The following is a 10345-nucleotide window of genomic DNA, read 5'->3' on the forward strand; positions in this document are numbered from 1 at the left end:
ATTCCAACCAGGCTTTTAAGAAAAAAAATATATAAATTTGCGTGGAAAAAATGAAAAGTTTTGAAATAAACAATAATTCCTTATGAGCCATCCATTTGTCTTGTAATCTTTCTTTTAATTCAAATCAGTTTAACTTTTGCGCCAAAAAACGCTAGCAAAACAGGCCCACAGGGTGATTCGTTCAAAAAATGTGCAGTGCTGCCAAACGGGCCAAGATTGAGATACGAAAATACCGCAAAAATACCAAAAGATGGTATTTCCGATTATCAGCGATCTTCGCGTGTGTGCGTGAGCCGCTGATAACGCAGCTGATCGAGCGATTTTGGGTGTGGGTTTCAGCATTTCGATCCGAGCAGAGGAATCCGTGAGCAGAGCATGGCCAGCAGTACCAACAATACGCAGCAGTTGAACAGGATCACCAGCGACATGGTCCTCACGCCGCAGTCCTCGTCGAAGGAGGCGGAAAATAAGGTAAGTTTGATATTCCAGTATCAGACATAACCTTATAAGATGGGAACATCTTCGACCTTATAGAAAACATTATCAAAAAACTGTAAATGCTTGCTGATATACCAAATTCCTGACCCACAGGTGGAGGCGATCCCGAGTGATCCCCAGTGGCGTTCCCCCCAGCTGATGATCGTCTTCGAGGACGGTGATCTGCACTCGGCCCGCCAGCAGCTGCTCGCCTCCCTGCAGAATCCGTTTGCCGCGGGATCCGTGGCCACCCTGCTGCTCCAGGAGAGCATAGCCGATCAGTTTGTGGGTCTGGTGGCCCAGGATCTGCGCTCGCTGCCCCAGGCGGTGGCCCAGCATCCCAGTTATGTCGGCACGCTGGCCAAGATCGATCAGCTGAAGGCCAAGGTGGTAAAGGCCGGCGAATCGCCCATCCTGGTGTACGATTGCGTGCACAGCTACCTGGGCAGCGGAGCCACCGGAGTGGTCACCCTGCACACCTTCCGCACCGCCAAGGAGGCCGGCGAGTTGGCCAAGAGGGATCCCCTGCCCTACGGACAGGTCAGCCTGTGGAACGAGAAGCTGGCCTGCGCCTACGAACTGATACCCCGTCTGCCTTCCGATGTGGTGGCCCTCAACTGCTTCAATCCGGATCTGAGCCCCATCAGGGATTCCTTCGCCGGCAATCGCAACGATGTGCTCCTGGAAAAGAACTACCACTACGAATCCCTGGTGGTCAGCGGCAAACGGAGGATCGTCGTCTTCCCCGTGGGCACCATCTTCGCCAACTGAGAATGGAGCAACGAAACATGACCAGGTGCTCTGCTAGGCAATACTTTAAAATACCTCTCATAAGCATTTTACTTGTATCCAAAGGCTTTTCGCACAGTTCAATTGGAGTTACTACTATACCGATCAAATTTCTATATGTAAAGTAATATTCCCTAAATCAAAATATTGTAATATTCCAATTGAACTGTAGAAGGGTCTTGAGCCAGAACTGTTTTTTATACTCTGCCAATAATTGTCCACTGAAAAACCCTTGAATCGTTCTGCATCTGGGAGATTTGGGGTAGGTCCTACGGCTTTTCTGGATGCAACAGGCATTTTTTCGGGACATGCGCAAATGCAAATGGCCCAAAAATAGAAATCCTTGCAAATCCTGGCACTCTTGTTGACGTAACCACCTGGAAAGCAGTAAAAGGGCATTCTTATGTACACTTTGGTTCAAGATAATAGCATTAAATATTCACTTTTTAGTTAGATCGAGAATTTTGATTAAAAAAATTCCAAAAATTACCCCAGTTATAAGAAAGATCTATTTTTAATGAAAGTCATTTATTATCTCCTTTTTTTGTAGATAATAGCATAACTGTTAATATATATTTTTTTTCTTGGAATGAAGCAATCGATCATTTTAGCCCTTTATCTTATCGGTCATGCTGTAAACCCAGGAAAAAGGTGGAAAATTTTCTAGACCTGTGTGAATTTTTGCTACTTGCTCATTTCTTTTGTTGTTTAACCGGAGCTTAAATGTAAGTAGAGCTTTGATATTTAAAAGTGGCTATTGTCTTGACCAGAGTTGTCTGAGTGTGTATTTTGCCTTTCTCTCTTCGCCGTTGCTGTTGTTGTTGCTAACCTTTTGCAAGTGTAGTCAAGTTTTTAGTACATGTTCCAGTTCCCTTTTTGATTTCGACTATCTGGAATTTGGTTTTGCGTTATATTATTTTCATTTCTTTACAAATAATCCAGTGCGAGCAAATACGCCATATCGCCGTTGAAGGTGTGGGTGGATTCGAATGCGGGTGTGTGTGGCTAGTAAACTACATAACTGTAACTAAACAAAGATATTGTACTTTAGGTACTTTACAACAATAAATATCGCACTGCGCTCTCTTCTCCAGCTATCTCTTTTGCACACCGCCCCCTTTCTCTTTGGGGCTCTGCCTCTCTCCCTCTCCGTCTCACTCTCTCGCGTTCTTGCATCCCCTTCTGTGACGTCGACTACCATTCATTGCTCCACTTTCACACGGGAGAGAGCGAGAACAAAACAATTAGAGGGAGAGCCAAGCATTAGAGAGAGCGCCAGCTGTGGTGACTCCAACTTCAGGGGCGCACTAAAGGGGTTACTAAATATTAAAGCTACAAATTTTAATGTTAGACAAAGAAATGTATTTAATCGGAAAGAAATTCGTGTTAAATATAAATGAGATATTTTTTTTATGGCGCCGAAAACTAAATCCCAAATTATAGTAATTATAGTAGTTTAATACCCCAAAAAAATGTATAAATATTTTTCCACATAATTTTATTCATTTATTACTTTAAAAGCTAGGACTTTCAGTAATAACTTTACAAAGAAAAGGTTAAAAATAGGCACCCCCCTTTGCATTTGTCACGCCCCCCAACTACGCCCCTGTGGCTCCTCCTGTGGTTAGAAGCAACGTTTGCTGGCGCTGCCTTTTGTTTGGGTTTGTTGTTGCGCTGTTGGCTGCCCGTTGCCAGTTGCCAGTCCGTCAGTCTGCGCTGGTTCCCGCTGGCGTGGAGAGGTACCCGCTCGCGCTCCCGTTCCCACTCGTTTCGCCCCCCGAAAAAACCGAAAACCGCTTCCGACGCCACTGACGCCACAACTACAACTACAACTGCCGCTCCGGCAGAGAAAATGCGCTGGCATTTGCAGCTCCAAACGCTTGAAAGACCAGAAAAAACGCTCCAAGAAGCTCCAAGATCTTCAATAGGAATTTAAATCGGAATCAAAATCCACGCATCCAAATAGAACGGAACGATGCCACCGCACAAGTGGACGGACGAGTCGCGGGACGCCTCGTGCTACTACGAGGATGCGGCCGCCTCCCGCTTCCGCCGGCCGTCCGCCTCCTCCAACTCCTCCGCCGCCTCGGCGGACCGCTCCGATGACGAGGCGGACGACGAACGGGAGGCGTTTTGCTCCGGCGAACGACCGCTAATCCGCTCCGGCGGCGCAGAGGGTGAGTAGATTCGAAAGATACACTGCCTAATAATATTAACAAGGTTTTTCAGATACGGGTGTATTTCACAGTTATTACTTTAAGATATGCTTCCTTTAAAGTACATTTTTTTTTATTTTCCATAATTGTTTTATAATCTGTTCCACTTATATAACTTTGAACAAAACTTGTATTTATTATTAATACCCTTTCAGAAGGTATAATAGATATTATAATAAGACATTTCCGACTTTATAAGATATATACATCTAAAAGCTCTTAGTTTAAAAGGAATGTTTTCAGGAATTATCATACATAAATAGTTGGTAGTAATACGATTAGAAGCGTCTGACTTTATCATAAAAACGTTTTTGTTTTGTTTTATATTTAAAAATATCACTAAGATATTATGATATTACAGTACTCAACAAAGATACTAAAATCTATTTATTAATATACTTCTACTTAATATAGTACTATATTTATTTCTTAAAAAGCTCCCAAGTTCCCAATAGTTATCGGCAAATTTTTAAATGACACCAACAACGCATTAAAATACTTGTATTTAATTGTAATGAGTTTTCTCTATGGAAGATAATGATATGCCCAAATGAGAAATATTTTATGGTGATAGGCTTTAAATATTCCTAAAAATGTAATTGCTATAATTTGGCATACAACTCAGTAGCTGAACATTTTTAAATTATTAAATTGTAGCTTTGAAATGACTTGAGTAATTCAAATTCAAACAAGTGACTAATATGGCTCTGGTTTTCATCTTCACTGAGTATTATCACAGTTCACAAAACTTCGCACGTTTCTCCAATACAGTCGTGTCTGCCTATGAATAATTTCTTTAAAAATGTCTTTACGTTTTGTTTACGTTTACTGATTTTAAAATGAATATTTGTCTCAAAGCATGGAAGTTTATAAGCTAGAATGTATCTGTGTTTTGAAGAGAACTGATGTCTAACAATTGTTTGAAAGGTACATATAGAATCATAAATTTTTATAGGCTTCAAAAATTTTCAAATAATTGGAAAACATATTTACTAGCTATTTTTGTATAAATAGAATTAAGATTTTGGAGAGGTTTCTTAGTTCGATTTAGTCAATTTCCACTGTTTTATGATATCATCTTGAGCGGTATTTAAGGGATTTTTAGTTGTTTTTTTCTCCTATCAAAGAGAACTGTGAAATATTTTAAGCAAAACCGGAACTGATACGCCTCCTAATCCAGCTTTTTGTTTTTTTTTTCCTCCCCCCTTCAGAGAACCACGGCTGCGGACCCAAGACGCGTCACATTTTCGGACTGATGGGCTTCCTGGGCTTCGCCGTCGTCTACGCGATGCGGGTCAATCTGTCGGTGGCCATTGTGGCCATGGTGAACCAAACGGCGATTCCGCACAGCAACTCGTCGGTGATCGATACGGACACCTGTCCGCGTCCCGAGCCCCCTCACAATGGCAGCGATCCCAGTCCGCAGAGGGAGGGCGAGTTCGTGTGGGACGAGGCGACGCAGGGCCTGGTCCTCGGTAGCTTCTTCTACGGCTATGTCCTGACCCAAGTGCCCGGCGGACGGATGGCCGAGTTGTATGGCGGCAAGAAGATCTACGGCTATGGTGTCCTAATCACGGCCATATTCACACTCATCACCCCGCTCGCAGCCCACTGGGATTTGCCGCTGCTCGTGCTCGTCCGCATCCTCGAGGGAATGGGCGAGGGCGTCACCTATCCGGCCATGCACGCCATGCTGGCCCACTGGATACCGCCGCTGGAGAGGAACAAGTTCGCCGCCATTGTCTATGCGGGCTCCAATATAGGCACTGTCATCTCGATGCCCCTGGCCGGTTGGCTCTGCTCCCTGGACTTCCTGGGCGGCTGGCCGTCGGCCTTCTACATCTTCGGGCTGCTGGGCATCCTGTGGTTCGTCGCCTGGATGTATCTGGTCTACGACAGGCCCAGCGATCATCCCAGAATCTCGCTGTCGGAGCGAGAGTACATCGAGCGGAGTCTGCACGCCCAGAGGCTGATCAGCCAGGCAGACCTGGCAGAGCCGGAGGATGAGGAGGACCAGGATGAGGTGAATCTGAGGAGGCCGCCGTCGGCGGAGGAGGAGGCCATACCCTGGACATCGCTGCTCAGCTCGGTGCCGCTGTGGGCCATCCTGCTGACCCAGTGCGGCCAGGGTTGGGCCTTCTACACACAGCTCACCGAGCTGCCCACCTACATGAGCAACATCCTGCACTTCGACATCCAGTCGAATGCCCTGCTGAACGCCGTGCCCTATCTGACCTCCTGGTTCGTGGGCATCGCCTGCTCCGCCCTGGCCGACTGGATGCTGGCCAGGCGCTACATTTCGCAGCTGAACTCCTACAAGCTGTGGAACACGGTGGCCTCGGTGGTGCCGTCGCTGGGCCTGATTGGCATCATCTATGTGGGCTGCGACTGGGTGTGGGTCACCTTCATGCTGGCCGGCGTGGGCTCCTTCGGCGGAGCCGTCTATGCCGGCAACCAGATGAATCACATCGCCCTGAGTCCCAGATATGCGGGCACCATGTACGGAATTACCAATTCGGCAGCGAATATCTGCGGCTTCCTGGCGCCCTATGTCATCGGGCTGATAATCAATCATCGCGAGACCCTGACCCAGTGGCATGTGGTCTTTTGGCTGGCCGCTGGCCTCAATATAGCCGGCAACTTCATCTACCTGATCTTTGCCAGCGCCGAGGAGCAGAGCTGGTCGAAGGCACCAGCAGCAACCACACGCATCTCACGATCCCTGCGCGCTTGAAGCAAGCCCAACTATTCGCTATCTCTAGCTAGATCATAAGCATTTGTGATAATTCCGATATATATATCCCATATATATATATATAGATAGGTGGGCTCGACGTTTTCCAGTTACAGTTAAGATGTGGCTTCCAAAAAACGAAACTAGTGCTACCAAATCGAAAAGAAAGGAAAAGAAAAGGATGTTAACTGTTTTAGTGTATTATAAACGTGTATCGTCCTTTTATATGGACTTTTGTTTTGCTAGGCGTCTTTTTTGTATACCAGTATACCGATACGAACTATATATATTTATATATCTAAGATATACACGCTCGAAGGCACTTACATAGATCTGTCGAAATAAACAGCACAAACATATCGAACGGCTACAGAGGATATTTTTGTATCTTTAACTGGCGAGTGGTATTCGAGGATCTGGATAAGTATAGTTGGAAAAACTAGGTTTTTGCTAGCCTATGTTTTATTTTTCGACCCAACTATGTGGTTTAAGTGTTTAATCTATTCAGTTACCTAAACTGGATTTGAAGTGCCTATAATAAATATTAGTTATTATTTGGTTCAAGATGTTAATTAAATAATTTGTTATTTGGTTATGTTTAAACTTTTTAACTCTTTTACTATTTTTTTAGTGCAGTTTTAGGCTGCTTTTTTTCCACTTTTGAAGCATATTTTTAGGCAAAAAATAAATTTACCAGAAAGTGATGGGGATCGTAAGTATAGGTCGTTAGCTGTTCAAAACAGCCGGTCTTTTAGTTGTAGGTCTTGAATTGTCCAAGCTACGACTAAAAAACCATACAAAAATGGAGATTTTCGCTGAAAAATCGAATCCATATTTTTCACCCTAAAAAATATAAAATTTTTTGCCGTAACAGTGGGAATACTCATCCAAATATGGAATGTAATACCTCGCTGAGCTCGTAATTAAATTCCCAATCGATTGGCATTCAAACCTAGAAATTTTTAATTTTTTTCATTTTTGGCAAAAAATTGTGATGAAACTCCTTAAAAAAAAGCGAAAATTTATCAAAAAATGAATTTCCCAGAAAGTGATGGGGATCGTTAGCTTAGACTGTTAGCTGCCCAAAACAGTCGGTCTTTTAGCTATTGGCCTTGATAAAATGAAATTTGGTAAAAAAAAATGTATATTCCGGAAAGTTATGGACATAGTTAGCTTCTCAAAACAGTCCTTCCTTTAACTGTGGGGAAATATAATTACAATTGTTTTTCGCGATTCATGTAAGGTCTTAGCAATGCATATAAAGTACATGCATCCGAGATTTCATCGCAGCCTCCGCACGCTTTTCAATTTTCGGTTATGATTTCATTTTCAGTTTCGGTTTCGGTGTGATTATCGTGGCACAGTTTTGTCCGCTGTCCGTCCGTAAATCTGTCCGTCCGCCGACGTGAGGCGTCTCTGGCTGGCCTGCCACGCCCCCTTGGCCACCGTATACCCCCTGAAAATACCACACCCCCTCACCCCGAAAATACCGGGGAATTAATAATGGGTAAGTGACATTGCAGTTTTTGTGTCGCAGTCTCTCACGCGGTTTTGTTTGTATTTTGCGCTTTGTCTTATTGTCAATTTTCTCCTCATTACATAACGATCCACAGCCCCCATTTTTTTTACCCACCGATCTGCGATCTGAGTTCCCCGGTGAACTTCGCAGGGCCATAAAAACAGAGCCGCAAAAGTCAAGTGAAAATATTTTGGCGCCGCGGTTACAACAGCGAGCCTCTCTCTTCTCTACGCAGGGAGAAAATAACACATTTTTGGGTCAAACGTAACTTGGACAAATAACAATACCATTATTTTTCCTTAATTTCATTTTTAATTTTCATGAAAATTTAAATCACTAATTTTGGAGCTTAAATAGTTGTTAGAAAATATTTTCTGAAAACTTAGAAAAAAAATGCTTTGAACAGAATATGATTAAAAACAACGAAGCTATAATTTATTTTTAGATGATATGGACATTCGACTGTTTTTTTAAATGCCATTTCGCTTAAAGGGCATTTCGCTCAGTGTACACTCACCTGCGCTCATTTGCCTGTGCGTTTGCGTTTTTAATTAACGGTAGTTTCTTCTATTGCCACACGAGAGATTGCAAATGAAGTAATTATAAAAAAAAAGACAGAAAGAAATAAAACGGCAGATGGGGAAAGACGTCGACGAGGGCATGGAAAATAAAAGTGAAAAAGTTACGACCAACATTCGGTTCAATTTCATCCGTGCGATCTTCCATCTTCCGTGCGTCTCGGGTTTTCCTTGCCAAGAAATGCGTTCATGGTCAAAGTGTCAGAGGCGTGACGCAAGTGCAAACAGCAACAAACAATTAACATCAACAGTAACCGCCAAAGAGCATCAACAATGGCATTAAAAAAATAACAAAAAACGCCACAAGTGATCCAAAAAAAAAATGTGAAAATTTGTGCAACTAAATATTTGGTCGAATGATTTCTGAAGTCTCAAAACCCCATTGTCGAGTGTGCATCACAAGAAGAAATCACTCAAAAATCTTTTGAAACGATTTTACGAAAACCCGTCCACAAAGAATCAATTTTGATTTGTATTTGCCAGGTTTTGGCCATTTTCAAGGTTTTATTGACAAATGAATTGGGTCATAAATTATTTATTAATTAAGATGTTTCCGATAGAAATCGCTAAACATTCAAAGACATGACCCAAATCGAATATTTCACTGGGGAAACTGGATGAGTGATAATAACAACAGAAATTATAAATCCCAATGCATTATGGATTGAACTACCTCACAAAGAGATAATCTCTTATTTACCCGATTTAAGATGATCTTTAAATCGGAAATCCAAAGATTCCCAGACCCAAATATTGGGTTCAATTCGGTTATCGGTTAGCTAATTGATAACCCGGCCGGATTTGATTTAATTTCTGAATTGAATTTCTGACTGAATTTCATATCTCTCGACTTGGCTTAGTCGCGTTTTAGCGTTTCAGCCTTTTTATTTATTCACTGTTAACTGGAACCCCTCTGTTGGCCGCCGTCGCTTTGCTCATTTCTTGACACTTTCACTTTTCTCATTAAGATATGAGCTCGACCCCGTTGGGCGGGGAATCGGTCAGGTGAGGCGACAGGTTTTCATACGCTGACAGACCTTACGTGTACCAAACCGACCGCGTGAATGACTGACGGTCAGACCCTTGCACTGCCAGAAAATATTTTAAATTAAATAAATAAATATTAAATCTATACTAAAGAAACTAAGCTGCAATAATATTTTCAAGCTGAATAAAAAAAAGTTATTCACAATTTTAAATGAAATTTTTTTTTACTTTTAGTGCTTACTTAGCTGTAAAAATTTATTTTTTATAAATACTTTGGAAATGATTTAACTAAGCTATCTACTTAAATATACATTTTTGTCTGAATTTTTTAGTCCAATTATTTTTCAAGTGCATCCGAGTTATTAAGGCTAACCTTAAATATTTTGAGGTTTCATTTGCATCTCCATTCATGCCCATCGCTCCGTCTCGCTCTCACTCACTCACTCTCCTCCCTCCGCCCGTCTGACCCTATCCCTCGCTCTCTTTTACTCTTTGCTCTCATCTTCTGGATGCATTTTTTTTTTCTCTTTTTTTTTTTGCCCTGCAAACCAGTTTACCGTTGCAAGATCTTCTGCAGGCTTCTTCTTCTTGTTACTTTGAAAATGCACAAAATGCATTTTGTTTCACTTTACCACTTAACATTTAATTTTTGGCAGCATTTCTGCTTCTTTTTTATCTTCTTCTCAGAACTGGTTTCCAATTTGCTAACGGTAAATGTACTGCAGCATCGTGCCGTCTCCCTCTGTTCCCAACTTTTTATTTGGCTTTTGTGGAAAATCGAAAATTGAAAAGCATTGCACGAGCGACGTCGACGTTTGGGATATTGCACAATGGCAATATATATAGTTGGGGAACCAAACAGACGTAATTTACAACTTCTTTTTTTTTTGGGATTGTAGTCAGGGGGGGAATCTGCACCAGGTGCAACTATCTCTCACTCCCTCTCTCTTTCTGGTAAATATGAATGTGCGAGTGCTGGAAAACAGGTCACCAGTGAAACAACAACAATTATTCCATCTCTTGCGACATTTTCGTTCGCATTCCT

At 42.5% G+C, this 10345-nt stretch overlaps 2 protein-coding genes across 3 annotated transcripts; both read left to right on the top strand.

Moving 5' to 3' along the window:
• Window positions 1-260: 260 nt before the first annotated feature.
• On the top strand, window positions 261-1495 carry LOC108056787 (uncharacterized). The gene is made up of 2 exons (XM_070218354.1): window positions 261-471; window positions 592-1495. Exons 1-2 carry the CDS (start codon window positions 376-378, stop codon window positions 1246-1248), a joined length of 753 nt encoding a protein of 250 aa, XP_070074455.1. The 5' UTR covers window positions 261-375; the 3' UTR covers window positions 1249-1495.
• Window positions 1496-2855: 1360 nt separating this feature from the next.
• Window positions 2856-6593, top strand: MFS10 (major facilitator superfamily transporter 10). 2 transcript variants are annotated; one of them, XM_017140771.3, is made up of 2 exons: window positions 2856-3443; window positions 4694-6593. In XM_017140771.3, the coding sequence occupies exons 1-2, from the start codon at window positions 3242-3244 to the stop codon at window positions 6214-6216; spliced, it is 1725 nt and encodes a 574-aa protein (XP_016996260.2). In that variant the 5' UTR covers window positions 2856-3241; the 3' UTR covers window positions 6217-6593. The 2 variants fall into 2 exon arrangements, with proteins under 2 accessions (XP_016996260.2, XP_016996261.2); XM_017140772.3 differs by lacking the exon at window positions 2856-3443 and adding an exon at window positions 4373-4409.
• The last annotated feature ends 3752 nt before the right edge of the window (window positions 6594-10345 follow it).

Source organism: Drosophila takahashii, chromosome X, assembly GCF_030179915.1.
Source record: "Drosophila takahashii strain IR98-3 E-12201 chromosome X, DtakHiC1v2, whole genome shotgun sequence".
In the NCBI taxonomy this organism is placed as follows: Eukaryota; Metazoa; Arthropoda; class Insecta; order Diptera; family Drosophilidae; genus Drosophila; species Drosophila takahashii.

Bases quoted from the DNA above. Each gene is read 5' to 3' on its own strand.
- MFS10 (XM_017140771.3), top strand. From the start codon at position 3,242: ATGCCACCGCACAAGTGGACGGACGAGTCGCGGGACGCCTCGTGCTAC. The intron at 3,444-4,693 runs GTGAGTAGATTC...TCCCCCCTTCAG, and splicing joins CCGCTCCGGCGGCGCAGAGG to AGAACCACGGCTGCGGACCC.
- LOC108056787 (XM_070218354.1), top strand. From the start codon at position 376: ATGGCCAGCAGTACCAACAATACGCAGCAGTTGAACAGGATCACCAGC. The intron at 472-591 runs GTAAGTTTGATA...CCTGACCCACAG, and splicing joins CGAAGGAGGCGGAAAATAAG to GTGGAGGCGATCCCGAGTGA.